The sequence below is a fragment of the Crocuta crocuta genome, unplaced genomic scaffold (genome assembly GCF_008692635.1).
Source record: "Crocuta crocuta isolate KB4526 unplaced genomic scaffold, BGI_CrCroc_1.0 scaffold29, whole genome shotgun sequence".
NCBI classification, from domain to species: domain Eukaryota; kingdom Metazoa; phylum Chordata; class Mammalia; order Carnivora; family Hyaenidae; genus Crocuta; species Crocuta crocuta.
In genome coordinates this window covers 2,622,871-2,642,510 of record NW_027533280.1, presented here as the reverse complement: position 1 = coordinate 2,642,510, position 19,640 = coordinate 2,622,871, and the positions used below count along the sequence as shown (strand labels likewise).

The following is a 19,640-nucleotide window of genomic DNA, read 5'->3' as shown; positions in this document are numbered from 1 at the left end:
AGGGAGAGAGAGAATTCCCAAACGGGCTCCAAGCAGTCAGCAGAGCCTGTGCAGGGCTTGAACTCACAAACTGTGAGCTCATGACTTGAGCTGAAATCAAGAGTTGGACGCTAACTGAGCTACCCAGGCGCCCCATTCATTTTTTTAAAGATGATTGCTACAGCAAACACTTCTTGTGCCTTGTGAAACCCCGACTTCTCAAGCCTGCTCCTCCCGGAGCCGGGTTTGGTGAAGAAAGCCCGCAGTGTGGGAGCAACGGTAGCTGTTTTCTGTGGTCACACCAGGCCCCACCTCCAAGAGAAATGCTCCCAGGACTTACCCTCCCACACCCCAGTGTGAGTCCACCAAGAGTTGGTAAGATCTGAGCACTCTTAACTGTCCCTTTCTTTTCTTTCTTCTCTCTCTCTCTCTCTTTCTTTCTTTCAATGTTTTATTTATTTCTGAGAGAGAAAGAGGCAGTGTGAGCAGGGGAGGGTCAGAGAGAGAGGGAGACACAGAATCAGAAGCAGGCTCCAGGCTCTGAGCTGTCAGCACAGAGCCTGACGCGGGGCTCGAACCCACGAGCTATGAGATCATGACCTGAGCCGAAGTCGGACGCTTAACCGACTAAGCCACCCAGGCGCCCCTAACTAACTGTCACCTTTCTTATAGTCTCTCCCAGGATACATAGGAACTTCGGCTGTTTTTTCTTTTTTCTTTTTTTTTTTAATGTTTTTTATTTATTTTTGAGAGAGAGAGACCGCGTGAGCAGGGGAGGGTCAGAGAAAGAGAGAGACACAGAATCCGAAGACGCTCCAGGCTCTGAGCTAGCTGTCAGCACAGAGCCTGACACGGGGCTCAAACCCACGAACCGTGAGATCATGACCTGAGCCGAGGTCGGACACTTAACCGACTGAGCCACCCAGGCGCCCCTCTTTTTTTTTTTTTAATGTTTATTTTTGAGAGAGCTCGAACTGGGGATGGGGGGGAGAGAGAGAGGAACAGAGGATCCAAAGCGGACTCTCCACTGACAGCAGAGAGCTCAATGTGGGGCTTGATCTCACGAACCACAAGATCATGACCTGAGCTGAAGTCAGATGCTTAGCTGACTGAGCTACCCAGGTGCCCCGAAGGCTGTTTTAACTTGACATTTTTCTTTTTCCTTTTTTTAGATGTTCATTCCTTCATTTTTGAGGGAGGGGGAGGGGCAGAGAGAGGGAGACAGGATCAGAAGCAGGCTCTGCACTGACAGCACAGAGCCCAACTCAGGGCTCGAACTCACAAACTGTGAGATCATGACCAGAGCTGACGTTGGATGCTTAACTGACTGAACAGGTGCCCCGACATTTCTTTTCTGAGTGGGTTTTCTTGCCTTATCTATCCCTGTGCAGGAGAAAGGGGCAGCTAAGCACTTATATAGGGGTGACCCCAAGTCTGGAAATGCAGGTGATATGTATAAGTGGCTTACTGACAGCGGCACACAGTGATCTTCTGTCTGCTTCTAGACTTTATGGCCATCCTGCAGCCTGGAGCTGGGGAAACCGAGGCAGGAATGAGTCAGGTGTAGGGGCTCTGGCTGTCATAGCCGGGACTCTCGGATGTAAGACTGGTGCCTTGGAGGGTGGACTTTATTTTTTTTTTTTTTAATTTTTTTAATGTTTTATTTATTTCTAGGAGAAAGAGAGACAGCGTGAGCAGGGGAGGGTCAGAGAGAGAGGGAGGCACAGACTGAAACAGGCTCCAGGCTCCGAGCTGGCAGTCAGCACAGAGCCCGACGCGGGGCTCGAACCCACGAACCGCGAGATCACGACCTGAGCGAAAACTGACTCAACTGACTAAGCTCAACTGACTAAGCCACCCAGGCGCCCCTGGAGGGTGGACTTTCAATGTCATTCCCAGGAGTGGAGCTTGCTCTCAGTCCTGCAAAAGACACAGCACTGTACCCCCACCCCCGCCACACACATACACACACACACACTGTTGTATGATCTCCTTGCCCCTTTGTGCGGCCCCTGCACAGCCTCTGCATGGGGTTCGGAAGGCAGGATGCATGTTGTTTCCCCAGCCGGCTCTCACCTCCATCGTGCCAAAACCTTTCCCCTCCCCGCCTCTGTTAGGACAACAGCACCCAGTGAGGGTGGCAGCACCTGGGGTTTGGAATCAGGAGCCCCTGTTGGAAGGAAGGCTCTGCCAAGATAACGTGCAGGATGGGACTCAGCGTGGCCGACATTTCTCGGGAGGCAGAGTGGCTGAAACCTGGCTTGCGGAGTTTGCATCTGGGTTCAGGTCTGACTTCTACCACTTTTGGGCTGGGGTTCTGGATGAGTCCCTCAGCCCCACTGCGCTGTAACCTTGGGTGTACCCGGGAATGACAACGCGCCTCCCACGGCGGGACAGTGAGGCAGTTTGCATAAGGTCCTCGGAGTGGTGCAGGCGACACATGCACTCATGCTTCACGTTACTGCCGCTCGGAGAAGCAGGGTACGTCGCACTTTGCGGGTCGGAACCCGGGCCTTAGAAACAGGCCTTCACATGCATCTGGGGCAGCCGCTTCCTAGCTCCGTGGCCTCGTGTAAGGTACTTTGACCTTTTGGAGTTTTCCCTGGACTGTATTTCACTGAATCCCACATGCATTCCCCCCATTTTAACATTTTTGAAATCAGGATGAGCCTTAAAATCAACAGCATCTAAATGTTAAGATTTGTCCAGTTTTCCCAGCAGCATTTGTTGAAGAGACTGTCTTTCCCACACTATATTGTTGCCTCCTTTGTCGCAGATCAATGGATCATAGATCAATAGAAGTTGTGAGTTTACTTCCGGGCTCTCTATTCCGTTCTGTCGATCCGTGGTCTGGTTTCCGTGCAGGCACCACACTGTTTTGATCACCGCAGCTTGGTGGTGTATCAAGAAATCTGGGACTGTTGTACCTGCAGCTTTGCTCTTCTTTCTTTCTCAAGATGATTTGGTTACTTGGGAAACTTTTGTCAAAAAATAATGATAATTTGCAGCATACTTTTTCTCTCAGAACAACACACAAAATACTGGTGTGTCATTTAGAGTCCCTGCGACATACATGCACCGTATATATACCAGCGTCTGCATATGTGTATGTACATACATACAATTTACAGATTTGGCACCGGAGGGTCTGAACGGTTAAAGCCCATCACATAAGGTCACGTAATTCTAAGAGACCACTCTAAAGCACTCAGAGAAAGTATAAAAGTCATTTTACTTTGATACAAAATCATGTAAAATCATATAAAGTCTCATGAAGCAAAATAGAATATTCCCTACATATCCGTGAGATCATCACTGGAATGGAATGTCAATAAACATTTTTTTCCCTGCGTTTTCTCCTTCCCTCGCCCTGTGGGCTCATGTATTTTTGCTGCTACTACGTGGGAGAGACCAGGTCACCTGTGGGACCAGACAAATGGAAGGCGCATCTGCACGCTGGAGGGCCCTCTGGGAGGCCCAAGTGGAGCAGGAAGTAGGTCTTGTTTCCCTTTCGCTTTCCTTCTCCTGTCTTGCCCTGGCCGAGCCTCCGGGGGTGTCCAGCTCTGCGGCCACACAGATAATGATCACGAGAGCCTCCCCTCCTTCCTCCTCGGTGGCTTTCAGGGGAAACAAATGAGCAAGGACAGTGCACACACGTGGCGCGGAGAGATGCGTTTGGAAGTCGTGGCGTTTTGCCTTCTTGAGTCCGAGATCCCCTGCCTTCGTCGTGGCCTTAGGCCTGTGTCTACTTCCCGGATCGGAAAAAGAACCTGTGTGAGAAGACAGGGGTCAGAGGGCACCACGAATGAAACGAGGGGTGCAGAGCCCTGCAGAGTCCGTAAGAGGCTCTTGCAGGCCATGGACTCAAACGTTTGCTTAGGGCTCATTATGGGCAGACACTGTCTAGGGGCTTTCCATCCATCAGCTCATTTCACACTCATAACAGCTTGATGAGCCACGTACCGTCAACGTCCCTCTTTTACAGATTAGCACACGGGGGCCCTGCAAGGTTTAGTAACAGGCCCAAGGTCACACAGTAAGTTGTGGAACAGGAGGTGGAGGACCCCAGAGCCCATGTAAATCACGGTGTTGAAAGACGGTGTCTGACGCCTTTTTTAATTTCGGGAGGTTTTACTGTGGAGGAAGCGTGCATGTGACCTCCAATTGTAAGACAGCTTTGCCATGAGTAAAGATCGGCATGGAAATTCTCAGATCAAACATACAGATATCCCCTGAGACACGAATACCAAACGCTCAGCGTCTCCCTCCCCACACCCCCCATGCAAAGTTTTGAAAAGGAAGCGTGCTGCCTGGGGGTTGATGGTAACACTCAGGGTCAGCGCTTGTTACTTGCAGCTACAAGGAAGACTCAGCGCTGGCTGGTGGGCTGGAAAGCCCATGACAGGAAGGTGGCTTCGTGCTTCTTGTCAAAGACCACACGCTTGAGGACCATGAGCGGCTCTGCTAGCAGTGGCTGCAGCGGGCGCTGGACTCATATTCGGATCCAGGCCATTCTCCCCTGAGCCTGAGCCTGTCCCTACTGCCTGCACCCACCAGCACCCCATCTCAGGAAGTGACATCATCGCCCGCCTCGTCATTCGTGCCAGGAACCTGGGAGTTGTTCTCAGCTCCTCCCCCCCCATCTGCTACACGTTAGTCATCAGGCCCCAAATATGTTTCTAATCCCAACACTTCTCATCTCCTCCACTGCCCCCCACCCCCCGACGTCAACACAACAGCCTTCCTGCCACCCCCTAGAATCCACTCACGCAGCAGCCGGGATGACCATGTCACTCAGCAGAGCTAAGTCATTCCGCAGCTTAAGCCCTTCCGTGGCTCCCCGTTGTCCTCAGGACACAGACAAATCTTCTTGGCATATGACCTACTTTCTCAGAAAGTCATTCATTCATTCACTCATTCATTCATTCACTCAATAAGCTGGTCTGACCATGAAATTGTGGCCTCTTGCTCATTAGATATATGACCTCAGGCTGGCTTTTTTATTCTGTTATTTTTATTTATTTTTTTTTTGCCATATCAGGCTCAAAATTTAAAGGGCCCAAAGAACTCTCCTAAGAGGAACAAAGTAACCAGTAATTTATGTCTTCTGGAAGCCTTATTTACAATGGGATGTCCAGCCAATAAAAGTGCTAAATAAACACCTTCAGAAATGACACCTGGTGTGGAATGGAGATACTGTTTCATTTTATTACTTTACCCCGGGAGAGGCTTCCTTGGGAAAGAAACACACCCCTGGGCCCTGCTGTGACTATGTCCCCACACCGCCTCCACAAAGCAGCCAGAGTGAGCTTTTACACGTAAATGTGGTCATGTGGCTCTCCTGCTTAAAACCTGATGTCTTCCCGAAGTTCTTTCAGGGTGAAATTCAAGCTCCTTAGTGGGACCCTCACCATCCCTCCCCTGCACTCCAGCCTCCCCTCCATTCACCTCCTGCCTCAGGCCTTTATACCTGCTATTCCCTCTGCCAAGAATGCCCTTCTCTCAGTCTTTATGGTCTTTCAGGGCCCAGTTTGAATGTCACCTCCTCATGGAAGCCTTCTAGGACTCCCCAGAGCGTAACCCCGACCACATCTGTAAGATGTCCCTTCTTTAAATCTTTTCAGTCACCCCTTTTAAGTGTGTGATCTGTTTCTTGCCAGGACCCTGGCAAATGCCCCCCCACCCAACCCAACACCCCTATCACTCATCCATATTAAGTGCCTGGCCCCTGTAGGCATTTGAGTTTGAGATCCCTGACGGAGGCAGCTTCTCAGTTCTTGTGCAAGAGATCGGGGGCAGGTAGCTGTCTCCAGGCCAGAGCTTCCCGAAGCAGCTACGCCAAACGGGCTGGTTGCTTCAAGGAGGGTAGGAGAAAGGCGTGCCTCGTGTAAGGGCACCTGGTGACTGAGAAGGCACCTCTCAAAGTGTGGGCCAAGGGTTCTCCACATCAGAGTTGCCTGGGGGATTTATTAGAAATCCAGACTTCTGGGCTTCATCCGAGACTTGACTTCTGAGAATCTGAATTTTAAACACGTACTGCACAATCTACGGTTGGAGGCTTAGCACCCAGAGAAATGATGGATTAACGAGGGAGCATAAACATGGAGGGCGTAGTGAAAGGAAAGTGCATTGTATGGCCCAATGCTGGGAGACACAGGGTCCTCCAAAGTTGGAAGGAAGAGAGGTCTTAAATCAGGCAACCCTACATTTTTTAAGTAAACTCTACACTCAACATGGGGCTTGAATTCACATCCCCAAGAGCAAGAGTCAGTTGCATGCTCTACCAACTGAGCCAGCCAGGCACCCCATGAGTTCCCCTTAAATTCTAATAATAATAATTATTTTTCTTTTGGTTGTAGTATTATTAGATGATAGGGAAGCAGTAGTGTAGACTCTGAACTTCCTTGAGTTCAAATCCTGACTTTGCTCTTTACTGTCTGTGTCACCTCAGGCGAATGACTTTACCTCTCTGTATCTATTTTTCTACCTGCAGAACGGGGATAATGGCAGTTTCTGCCTCCTAGGGTCACTGTTGAGAGTCCATGACTCAAAGTATGTTAAGTGCTTAGACTGCTGTCTAACAGATATTGTAATACTCCAGCTCTGAATTTTCTTCTCAGCTGCTGCGCCCCTGGCCGGACAGTAGGGCCCCTCTACCCCGGGCAGCCGGCCGGCCTCCTCGGGCCCCCACTCCTCCCTTTAGCAATTATTCGGTGGTAGTGGGGCAGCAAGGTAACTTACAACTTCCTTATGATGGTCTTCTCTTCCTTGTTACTTCTGGCATTGCCGGGCCTGGCGACACGGGCATCGTTTTCTCTTCGTCCTCCTGAGCCTTCTCTTGGTGGAAGCAGACCACTGGGGAAAAGGGGACGGATAAATGGGTTGTTTTAGTGCAGGCCTTCTGCCTGTGCAGCTCTGAAAGTGAAGGGTCTTAAAAATTATTATTACGTTACTAATAACTGAAAGCTAGAGTCAGAGAGATTCTGCTTCCAATAATGAGAATCTTCCTCCCACGTTTCCAGTGCTGCTCCCTCTTCTTTCCTTTTCTTGTCTAACTGCATTGGCTAGTACTTCAACCTTCTCCACCTTTTAGGAATATGACCACATATCAGTTCTCTAACTGAGGCCGTGATTTTCTAACCAATAAAGGGAGGATCATACAAGTGACTGCCTTCTACGGTTGAGTGATTGAGATTTTACACAGCACCATTCACTCCACAAATATTTAGTAAGCCACATACCGTGCCAAAGCACTGGAGCAGTGAACAAAACAGGCAAAATTACCTCCTATCATGCAGTTCATATGTTTCCACTAGGGAAGGAAGCAGTCAATAAATAAATAAATAAAGTGAAAAAATATATAGTAAGTCATATGGTAATAAGAGCTAACTTGATATTGACTGATAACATATTGAGGTCAGTTGACTCAAAGAGGACCAGAGTATTTCCCTGGGCTTGCTGTACAGAAGCTGGAAGAAAGCTGTTCTCTCTCACTTGGTCAACTGGGATCGCCAGCAGCCATGTTTCTAAGATTCCTAGCAGGTGTGTTTACAACACAGGATAATGGAGCCAACAAACAAAGAGAAGCAAGGAGGAAAGAAAGAGGCACCAAGTCTGTGGTTCTAATCCTGAGACCTTCATTGCAGTTTTTTCTTTATTTCTGAAGGCAATCCCAAGATCCTTCCCAACCACGTGGCTCAGTAAATTCCCTTTTGTACTTACGCTAGTTTGAATCAAGTTTCTGTCACTTGCAACAAAAAGAAACCTGACCACAAGGAAATATTTCACAAAATTTTTAATTTTAATTTTTTGAAGTTTGTTTATTTTGAGAGAGAGAAAGTGGGGGAAAAGGACAGAGAGAAGGAGGAAGAGAGAGAATCCCAAGCAGGTTCCGTGCTGTCGGCACAGAGCCAGACATGGGGCTCGATCTCACGAACTGTGAGATCATGACCTGAGCCAAAGTCAAGAGTCAGAGGCTTAACCAACCGAGCCACCCAGGCACCCCCCAAATTTAAAAACTTTTTTATGTTAGAGAGAGAGGGTGCACATGTGTACATGCAAGCAGGGGAGGGGCGGGGGGAGGAGAGACTCTCAAGCAGTTTCCAGCCCAACTTGGGGCTCAATCCCACAACCCTGGGATCATGACCTGAGCTGAAATCAAGAGTCAGACACCTAACTGACTAAGCCACCTAGGCACCCCACCTATGTCCATGGTGTTTCCCCCTCCCTACAGGTTGAATAATGTCCCTGAGAATTCATATGTTGAAGCCCTAAGCCCCAGTGTAATGATATTTGGAGATAGGACCTTTGGGAGACAATTAGATTTAGATGAGGTCATGGGGGGGAGGGGAGTCATGGTTGGATCAGAGCCCTTGTAAGAGGAGATGGCTGAGGCCTTGCTCTCTCTGCCATGTGCAAGAAGCCAGGAAGAATCAGAACTGAGGATACTGGCACCCTGATCTTGGACTTCTACCTGCCAGAAGTATGAGAAAAAAATATTCCTGTCGGTTAAACCACCCAGTCTATGGTATTTAGTTATGGCAGCCCAGCTGACTAAGACACCTCTTTAGGTATGACTGTCACAGAGCAGGGTTCATTCTTCTCTCTCCTTTGCAAAGCATGAGCTCTTATTATTCAATATTATTATATATATATTTACCATAGCATTAATATTAATACACTATTAATTGATTATTAATAAAACCCTCTTCTTCGTTATCTATTGTTGCATAACACCCTAAAACACAGTGATTTGAAACAAGGACGATTTTTGATTTCTCATGATGGCTCCATTTCCTAGGGTTGGCTTGGTGGGTGATCTGGACACAGCTGGGGCACCTCACTTCTCCTTCGTGTGACCTCTCCATGGGACCGCCTTGAGCTTCCTCACAAGCAAGCTGCAAGGTCTCCCGGCACCCTCACCTCAGAAGCCACAGAGCATCGATTCCACTCCATTCCATTGGTTAAAGCAAGTCACTGGGCTGCCCAGACTTGAAGAGAGGGGAAAACAGACTCTACCTCTTCAGGTTGGAAAAGTCTCATTGCAAAAGGCACTCGGGATGGGAAAAATCATGGCCATCTTTGGAAGCAGCCTCCCACCTCTGCCTCAATTCAAAACCATCATTAGGGGCGCCTGGGGTGCTCAGTGGGTTAAGCGTCTGACTCTCGGTCTCAGCTCAGGTCTTGATATCAGGGTCGTGAGTTCGAGCCCCCCACTGGGCTCCACACTGGGCATGGAGCCTACTTAAAACAAAACAAAGCAAAACAAACCAAGTACAGTAGAAATTGAACCTCCAAACTGCCGCAGTTGCTAGGAGAACACCTCAGCGGGCATGCTAGTTTCTCCAGAATGTAGAACCCACGTGAGTAAGCAGAGTCCTGCTGACTACTGGCCTGGCCTGTACGAGACAGGATGTGCACGGCTGCTGTTCGCTGGGAATTCAGAACTAGAAATAAAGTGTGTCTCTTTATTTGCTAACGAGCTGCCCCAGCACCAGCCATCTAGCTGTTCCTGTGTTTAACCACCTGTGTCTGAAGTACTTCTTGAATGAGATACAGACAGGTCTTTCCATTAATGCGGTTCCAACCTCTGCAGATGGAAGACAATTAAGTTCCCGTCGGCAGGACTCGGGCCTTCTGAATGCGGTTTGCTAGAACTTTTTTTTTTTTTTTTTACTGTAGCGCTGCCTTCTTAATGATTCTACCTTGAGCGAATTTAAAGATAATGTCATGGGGCGGGGGGGGCGGTTAAAGGAAAAGAGTGGTATCATTTGGACTTTGCTTTGTTTTGAATCAGCCTAAGTTCTTACTTGTAAACATGGCCAATAATTAAAAGCACAGGCTCTGATAATCAGGCTGTCTGAGGTCATGACTCACTGTTGCCGCCATGAGCCGTGGGACTTTGGCAGGTCCTGACCTCACTAAACCTAAGAACACCTTGCAGGTAACGTTACTGTCACTCACCTTGCTGTGAGCACTAATGGAGATGATGCTTCGAATACACTTAGCAGAGTGCCTGGCATGTGATATACATTGAGACATATTAGCTGGCGCTCAGTTTTTTATTCTCTTGGTCTTTCCTTCTTCTGCCTTTAATGGAAACTGCTTTAACGCCACAGTTTCTCGAATTATTTAACCACAGAACCCCCTTTTCAAGAAGTGACAACATGAAAGAAAATATTTTGGGAAACAGGATGCAGATGGAGACAGCACAGTCCAAACCCAGCATGTCAACAGCTTCTTACTGCCTCTCTTGCTTGTCCTACAATCTTTTCCTTACACATGTTACTGTGATCTTTTTTCTTAAGGTTTTATTTTTAAGTAATCTCCATATCCAACATGGGACTTGAACTCACAACCTGAGATCAGGAGTCGCACAGTCTGTCGACTGAGCCAGCCAGGTGCCCCTATTGTGATCCTTTATAACTTAATTTTTATATAATTTGAAACTTACAGAAAAATTGTAAAATTAGTATGAAGGCTTCCTATGTACTCTTTAACGAAATCTCCCAATTGTTTGTCTCTGTATCTACCTACCTGCCTATCTATCCATCCATCTACCCACCCACCCATCCACCCATCTGTCTTCCTTCTGAACCACATCTTACCCCCTTATTCCTAAATATTTCAGTGTGTGTTTCTGAGAAACGAGGACATTCTCTGACATAACCAAGTAGTTCAGTTATCAAGTTACCATACTGCTATTTTATTTTATACCTTTTTTTTTTTAATGTGAGCTCTATGCCCAACATGGGGCTTGAACTCACGATCCCGAGATCAAGACTTGCATGCTCTATGGACTGAGCCAGCCAGGTACTCCTCAAGTTGATCTTTTAAAACAGTAAACTGGGAGGGCGCCTGGGTGGCTCAGTCAGTTAAGCGTCCAACTTTCGCTTAGGTCATGATCTCACGGTTCGTGGGTTCGAGCCCCGCGTCGGGCTCTGTGCTGACTGCCAGCTCAGAGCCTGGAGCCTGTTTCAGAGTCTGCGACTCCCTCTCTCTCTGACCCTCCCCTGCTCACGCTGTCTCTCTCTCTCCTAGAAATAAATAAAACATTAAAAAAAAATTAAAACGGTAAACTGGATCTTGTCATTTCCTTGATTAAAACTTTCCAAAGACTTCTCATTACACTTACAATAAAATCAGAGCTCCTTCCTGTGGCCCACAAGGCACACTTCTACCCATGTTCCAACCTCCACCATGCTGGGTCTCTTAAATTGGCCAAGATCGTTCCCACGTCAGGTTCTTAGCACTTCTTGCTCCACTTTTGCCCTACCAATCCTTACACGGTTGGCTGCCTCTTGTCACTGACCTCAGAGGGGTCTCTGCTGACTGCTCCATGTAAAACAGGACCCCTCCACCTGCCAGCACTTTGCTGTCATATGTCACCTTGTTTGTTGGGGTTTTTAAAAGTTTTTTCGTGTTTACTCATTTTTGAGAGACAGCAGCACGAGCAGGGCAGGGGCAGAGAGAGAGAGGGAGACATGGAATCTGAAGCAGGCTATCAGCACAGAGCCTGACACGGGGCTTGAACTCATAAACCAGAAGATCATGACCCGAGCTGAAGTTTGGTACTTAACTGACTGAGCCACCCAGATGCCCCTCACCTTGTTTTTAAAGATGTTGTGTTTTGTTCCTTAATTGATTTTGAGAGAAAGTGAGTGGGAGAGGGGCAGAGAGAGAGGGAGAGAGAGAGAGAATCCTAAGCAGCCTCTGCACTGTGAGTGGAGCGGGGCTCTATCTCACAAACCATGAGACCATGACCTGAGCCGAAATCAAGTCAGATGCTTAACCAACTGAGCCACCCAGGCATCCCATGTCGCCTTGTTTTACATTCTCTAGACCACTTGTCGCCATTACCCTGCGTGTCCATTTCAGATTTCCTTGTTGGTTGCTTGTCTTCCCCCTAGACTAGCATGGACTTCCTCTGTTTTGTTCCCTGCTACTCCCCAGGAATAGTGTCTGGCGTGTACTAGGTCTCCGATAAACTGGCCGAGTGGACATACGAACAAACAAGCACATCACGGAATTCCAGGCGGGGACTGACCCTGCGGCGCAGGGGTCCCCACGGCAGCAGAGCCCCACCTCTTATAGCACTGCAGCTCCTCCTGCACCAGCAGCAGCTGGGACTTGAGTTTGTTGCGCTCCTGGAGCACATCCCTCAGCTCCTGTAGAGTGAAGCGTGGCCGGTTGGGGTCTGTCAGGTCAACCACCATTTTGTCTGGTCCCAGGTTTACCTGTAAGAAAAGATGTTGGTCGCTTTTACAGGTTCCTCATGAAGATGGACTGTTGGGGCACCTGGGTGGCTCAGTCGGTTAAGCAGCGTCTGACTTCAACTCAGGTCATGATCTCACAGTCGTGGGTTCGAGCCCCACGCCTGGCTCTGTGCTGACAGGAACCTGCTTCAGATTCTGTCTCCCTCTCACTCTGCTCCTCCCCTACTCGCACCCTCTTTCTCTCAAAAAATAAACATTAAAATTCTTTTTATTTTTTAAAAAAATTAAAAAAAATTTTTTTTCCTGAGAAAGAGAGAGAGACAGCATGAGCAGGGGAGGGTCAGAGAGAGAGAGGGAGACACAGAATCTGAAACAGGCTCCAGGCTCTGAGCTGGCAGTCAGCACAAAGCCCAATGCAAGGCTTGAACCCATGGACCATGAGATGATGACCTGAGCCGAAGTCAGACGCTTAACTGACTGAGCCACCCAGGCGCCCCCAAAGTTTTTTCTTTAAAAATACAAAAAACAAAAAACGAGGGACTGTGTACTCCAGAAAGGAACATTCTGTTTTGTTTCTCTCAGGCACCCCACCGGATGGGATGCTGCCTGCTGGAAGTGTTTGGTTAATGATAAAAAAGCATAAGTTCTAAGTACCATTCTCCAAGGAAACAGCCAAGGCTCCTTGGAGAATGGCTGATTCCAGGGCTGAAACAGGAAAACTCTAAGATGAACCTGGGACGTTTCCTTGTGGAAGGGAACAGAATGTCAAGATGACAGTTTGAAGGAGCTGCCACTGGCCAGACTGACAACAATTTGAGTATCAAAGTAAATAATAACAGGGACGGACAATAACAGTTCACATAAAAAGAGAATTCAGGAGTTCATACTTCAAATCTAAATTAACTAATTAATGGGGATGTGATGGTTAATTTTATGTGTCTACTGGCTGGGCTAGGGGATGCCCAGATAGCTGGTTAAACATTTCTGGGTGTGTCTGTGAAGGTATTTCTGGAAGATATTAGCATTTCGTTTGATGAGCTGAGTAAAGCAGATGGCCCTCCCTGGGGAGGCTGGGGGGGGAGTGTGGGGTGGGCATCATCAAATCCACTGAGGGCCCACATAGAAGGAAAGGGGGAAACAAGGTGAATTTGAGCTCTGTCAGTTTATACGGGGAGGGGGGGTCCCTTCTACTCTTGCCCTCAAACGTCAACACTCCTGGTTCTCGGGGTTTTGAATCCAGAGCAGGATTTTCACCATCAGCCCTCCACCCCCAGTTCACAGGACTTACTGGTTCTCCAAGTTGCAAACTGCAGATTGTAAGTTAAGATTTCTCAGCCTCCATAACTGCATGAGCCAATTCCTCAAATAACTATCCTCTTTATATTGGCAGCTATTTCCCTAATTGGTTCTGTGTCTCTGGAGAGATCTGATGAGTACAGGGGAGGAGGAGGGGAATTCATACTTTACAGCAGAAGGCCAATTAATAAGTGCAGAAGATGACTGAGTAAAAAAAAAAAAAATCATTGTTTGCAACCAACTTAGTAATAATTGATTCAGGCAAGACTAAAGAATGGATCGAAAACTTTTGGGTGAGAATTTGTTAAGGAATAGACTATTTTGCACAGTTTCAAAGCATTTTCCCATAACTACTTATAAATTACAGAGGGAATAAAGGCACTTTTACAGTGCAGAAATCTTGAAGACACCACGTTAACCAAGTGATGCAAGTTAACATCACTAATAATGACAAGCTGAATCAGGTGCCTCCTGATACAATGCACTGAGAAGGACACAGCATCTCTTCCTGCTAAACGTGTATCACTTAAATCTAACCATGACACATCAAAACAAACCTAAGTTGAAGGACATTCTACAAACCAACTGATACATAATAAAAAATGTCAAGGTTTAAAACACAAGGAAAAGCTGAGGAACTCTTCCAGATTAAAGAGATGTGTCAACTAAAGGTACCGTGTAACCCTGGACTGGATCCTGCAGCAGAAAGAAGATGCCATAAAGGACATTATCATGAATTTTTGAATAGGGATAGTATCTTAGATCTTAGTATTCTATCACTTTTTTTCCCCTGAATTTGATCATTTACTGTGGTGATGCAATAGTACGTCTTGTGAGATTTTAGGGTAAAGGACCCTAATCTTCTACTAATCCTGCAACTAAAGTAATGTCTGCTCAAATAGTTGAGAAAAACTGAGTGAATAAATAATACACATAAATATTATTTTTCTATATGCATGTATACATATACGTATTTGTGTTTTGTGTGGGTATATAAATACTTTGACATATATCTTCTTTATCATTTTTTTTTTTTTTTGAGAGAGAATGAAAGCCAGGGAGAGGGGCAGAGGGAGAGAGAATCCTAAGCAGGATCCATACTCAGCAGGGAGCCTGAAGAAGGGCTCAAACCCCACAACCCTGGGATCATGTCCTGGGTTGAAATCAAGAGCTGGACACTCAACCGACTGAGTCACCCAGGCACCCCTATATCTGCTTCTTTATCAATTAAGGCGATCTAGGGGCACCCGTGTGGCTCAGTTGGTTAAACATTGACTCTTGATTTTTGGCTCACGTCATGATCTCACGGTTCATGAGTTCGAGGCGCGCATCAGGCTCTGTGGTGACAGTGCGGAGACTGCTTGGGATTCTGTCTCCCTCTTTCTCTGCCCCTCCCCGGCTTGCTCCCTAGATCTCTCTCTCAAAATAAATAAACTTTAAAAAATAATAATGTGATCTAGATGCAGACTTGGTAAGATACTGAACAAAAACAAAGCTTTAAGATGGGAACTATTTAGTTACGGGGCATGAAAATACCTGTGGTTCCCATTGGTGATTTTGCCACAGGTATTGCTGATATTACTGTGGTTTGCTGTCTACATTCACAATTGAAGAAAATGACCCATTTCAGTTGGAGGTTAATGAAAGTATATTTTTTTCCCATGCAAGGGCACGGACCTCTTGGATTAGAATCACAATCCCCTTGGGCAACTAAGAACTTTGAGTTATGCGCTCTCAGGCAGAACAATTGAAAATGCTGTACAAGGGAAGTTTTCAAACCATTAAAAGATGAGGAAGCTCTTCACTCTGACTTAATTCAAGTATCATGCTGTGAACTGAAAATATGCAAAAGGCAGAACTGGGTATATGTTATAATACCATTTGTGGGAAAAAGGAAAAATATTTTCATATCTGCTTCCGTTCACATAAAGTATCTCTGGAAGGATACACAAGAAACTGATCATTTTAATTTTTTCCAGGGAGGGTAAGTGGGTGGCTGGGGGTGGAGAGAAGTGGGAAGGTAGAGTTTTCAAGGCAAACATATTTTTACCTTTTGAACTTAAAATTTATTTATTTATTTAAAATTTATTTCTTTATTTTGAGAAAGAGAGAGAGAGAGCAGGGGAGGGGCAGAAAGAGTGAGAGGGAGAGAGAGAGAATTCCAAGCAGGCTCGACATGGGGTTCAAAACCATTAACCGTGAAATCATGACCTAAAGCAAGAAACCAAGAGCCAGACACTTAACTGACTGAGCCACTCAGGTGCCCCTGAACTTAAATTTTTAAAAGAGAAAGGAAAAAACTACCTCACACCCATTAGGGTGGTTATTGTAAACAAACTAAACAGAAAAGAACAAGCATTGAAAGGAGGTTGAATTCTTGTGTACTGCTGTTGGGAATGTAAAATGGTGCAGTCACTATGGAAAACCATATGGCAGATCCTTAAAAAATTAAAAACAGAATTATCCCATAATCCAGCAAATACAGTTGTTGTTTTTTTTTAATTTTTAAATGTTTATTTCTTTCTGACAGAGAGAGAAACAGAGTGTAAGCAGGGGAAGGCAGAGAGAGAGGAAAACACAGAATCCAAAGCTGTCCAGGCTCTGAGCTGTCAGCATGGGACTCGAACTCATGAATAGTGAGATCATGAACTAAGCCCAAGTCAGACACTTAACCAAATGAGCCACCCAGGTGCCCCCAGCAATTCCAATTCTAATTATATACCCAAAGCAGTGAAAGCAGGGGCTTACAGAGATATCTATACCTCCATGTTCAGAGCAGCCTTCTTCACACTAGTCAAAAAGTAGAAGCAAGCCAGGCATCCACCCCAACAGATTCATGGACAAACGAAAGTGAGATCTCCACACAATGGACTATTATTCAACTGTTAAAAGGCAGGGGATTCTGCCACCTGCTACACCATGAATGATCCCTGAAGACACTGTGCTCAGTGAAATAAGCCAGTGACAACAGGAAACACAATTCTCTCTTTTTAAAATTTTTTAAAAATGTTTTTATTTATTTCTGAGAGAGAGAGGCAGCGTGAACAGGGGTGGGTCAGAGAGAGAGGGACATATAGAATCTGAAACAGACGCCAGGCTCTGAGCTAGCTGTCAGCACAGAGCCCGACACGGGGCTTGAACCCACAAACCATGAGATCACAACCTAAGCCAAAGTCGGATGCTTAACCGACAAAGCCAATCAGGTGCCCCACATACAATTCTCTTACATGAAGTAGCTGGAATAGGAGAATTCATGGAGACAGAAAGTAGACATGGGATGGGGCACCTGGGTGGCTCAGTTGGTTAAGCGTCCGACTTCGGCTCAGGTCATGATCTCACAGTTCTTAAATTCGAGCCCCGCATTGGGCTCTGTGCTGACAGCTCAGAGCCTTGAGCCTGCTTGGGATTCTGTGTCTCCCTCTCTCTCCCCCTTCCCATCCACACTGTCTCTCTCTCTCTCTCTCTTTCAAAAATAAACATTAAAAATTTAAAAAGAAAGACATGGGGAGGGGGAATAAGGAGCTGGTGTTTAATAGAGACAGAGTTTCAGTTTTGCGAGGTGAAAAGAATTCTGCAAGGCTAGTGGTGATGGCTGCAACAGCAGTGTGGATGTACTTCAACGCCACTGCACTGAGCTGCGCACTTAAAAATGGTTAGGGTGGGGGCACCTGGGTGGCTCAGTTGATAAAGCGTCTGACTTCGTCTCAGGTCATGATCTCACGGTTCATGGGTTCAAGCCCTGCATCAGGCGCTGTGCTGACAGCTCAGAGCCTGGAGCCTACTTCAGATTCTGTGTCTCCCTCTCTCTCTCTGATCCTCCCCTGCTCACTCTGTCTGTCTGTCTGTCTCTCTCTCTCAGAAATAAATAAAACATTAAACAAATTTTAAAAAAATGGTTAGGGTGGTAAATTTTATGTGTACTTTACAATTAAAGTTAATTTAAAAAAGAAAGAAAAGAAGAAGATGTATTTTTATGAACTGCCTAGTGGTGCTAAACATTCTTTCTCTTTGCCCTTTTCCCCACCCCTGTTCTTAAGGCTTATGGTTTGGGAGGGAAATGCCATCTCATCTGCCACCTGATAAAGCTTGTCCGCGGTGCCCCACCGCAGGAAACCCCCCGGGCCCTGCAGGAAACCCCCCGGGCCCTGGGCACAGCCTGTACATGGTCCGTGTGGGGCTCCCTCTGTATCCTTGTTCCTAGAGCCGGAGGTGGCAGGAAAGAGCTCAGAATGCGAGCTGAGCCGTCCTGACAAAGACATTCAACTTCTCTCGAGTCTCCAAAGCCAGGCTACGAATGATACTCATGACACTCAACCGCCTCATATGATGGACACACTGAAGCAGAAATTTATCTACAAACACTGCTGTCATCATGACGTATGAGTGGGTGAAATAAAGGTGTGCCAGGGAAGCGACCAGAAACCTTCACTTTTTTCCCTGTGAATGTCAGCGGCCCTGTTCTGTTGTCCTTTCCCGGCACACTTCTTGGTTTGTGATGTGGTTACTGTAGTTCCGGAGGTGAGGGTGCTTAGCTCTCCCACTAGATGTGAGTTCTGTGGGCACAGGCTCCTGGCTAATTTAACCTCTGCAGCCCCATGATCCAGCCCTATGGAGTCCCCATCAAATGTCATTCCAACAAATAAGATCAAAAGTCTGCACTTAGTGTGCAGAGGTTAAGACTAGTATCTCTGAGCTCAAATCCTGCCTTCTTCTCTTACTTGAAGTAAGTCTTCTGGCAAATTACTTAACTGTTCTATGCCTCCGTTTCTATAAAATGGATATGCTAACAGTAAGGATTCAGTGAGATGGTCCACTTAGAACAGCTTTTTTTTTTTTTTAACTTTGGCTGGAGACCACTAGTAATTCATGATATTAACTCAATCAATTGCAACAAGAATTTTAAAACTCATAAAAATAGGGGCGGCTCAGTCGGTTAAGCAGCGGACTTCAGCTCAGGTCATGATCTCACACTTTGTGCGTTCGAGCCCCACATTGGGCTCTGTGCTGACAGCTCAGAGCCTGGAGCCTGCTTCCGATACTGTGTCTCCCTATCTGCCCCTTCCCCGCTTTCACTCTGTCTCTCTCTCAAAAATAAATAAAGATTAAAGAAAAAAAATTTAGATTAAAGAATACTTTTAAAAAATCATAAAAATGGAATAGGCAAGTGTGATTGTACATCATGTTTAATAAGGGTGAGTTAGGGTAAGTTGTTTCTTGAAATTTCTGTTTCATTAATATTGGGTAGTGATATAGTGGGTAATTCTGTAAAATAGAAATATACATACACTAATCTTGAGTTTATAGCTGGATGATTTTTTTAAAAACTTATTTATTTTAAGTAATCTCTACCCCCAAGTAGGGCTTGAACTCATGACCTCTGAGATCAAGAGTCACACGCTGCTCTGACTGGGCCAGCCAGGTGCCCCTAGCTCGATAATTATTAACATAGGTATACACCCATGTAACCACGCCCGGATGAGCTCCCCATGTACCTCCCCCCTGCTCCCTCCCCCAACTCTCCCCTCCCTGGGGTTATCACCAATCTGTCTTCTATGGAAACAGGTTACTTTGCCTGTGCTGCAGTTTCACATAAACGCACAGCGGACTCTCTTTTGCGCGTGTAACACGGGTGAGGTGGTGTCCACAGTGGCTCTTCTCCCCTGCTGTGCACTATTCCACTGTGGGACTATACCGCAAATGTAAAATCCATTCTTCTGCTGTGTTTGCTCCGGTTTGGCACAATTCTGAAGAAAAGCCCTCTGGACATTCTTGTAGGTGGTCTCGGCACTGGTTTCTCTCCCCTAGAATTTATTACTTACTCTAGGTCGAGATTTTCACAATGTTGATGGAACCTGGTGGAAATGCAGATTCCCAGGTCCCACTCCAGACCTGTCGGATCGGAAACTCTGGGGCAGGGGCCCAGCGACGTGTGTTTTAACCAACACCCCAGATTCCGCTCACGCTAAAGCTGGAGAGCCTCTGCTCTAGGTCACGTCAAAAATGCTGTAAGGCCCAGATTCAGAACAACACTCGGCCCAGGGCCCAGCACCTAGTAAGTGCTCAATAAATGTACCTCTCCGAATGCTTCTATCTGCGGATTGGCTAGGCGCTGTGGTTGTGTCCAGGGGCTGCAGGCCCGTGGGTACTCAC

General features: G+C 46.6%; 1 protein-coding gene across 1 annotated transcript in view; it reads right to left on the bottom strand.

Moving 5' to 3' along the window:
• Positions 1-3,192: 3,192 nt before the first annotated feature.
• The window catches only part of RILPL2 (Rab interacting lysosomal protein like 2), a 27,709-nt gene continuing 11,261 nt past the window's right edge, over positions 3,193-19,640 (bottom strand). Inside the window, exons 2-5 of the mRNA XM_077747947.1 lie at positions 19,090-19,176; positions 12,064-12,215; positions 6,721-6,834; positions 3,193-3,749 (exon numbers count right to left, since the gene is read on the bottom strand). Coding sequence (XP_077604073.1) covers positions 3,725-3,749; positions 6,721-6,834; positions 12,064-12,215; positions 19,090-19,176 — 378 coding nt within the window. The 3' untranslated portion in view covers positions 3,193-3,724. The remainder of the gene's footprint in view (positions 3,750-6,720; positions 6,835-12,063; positions 12,216-19,089; positions 19,177-19,640) is intronic.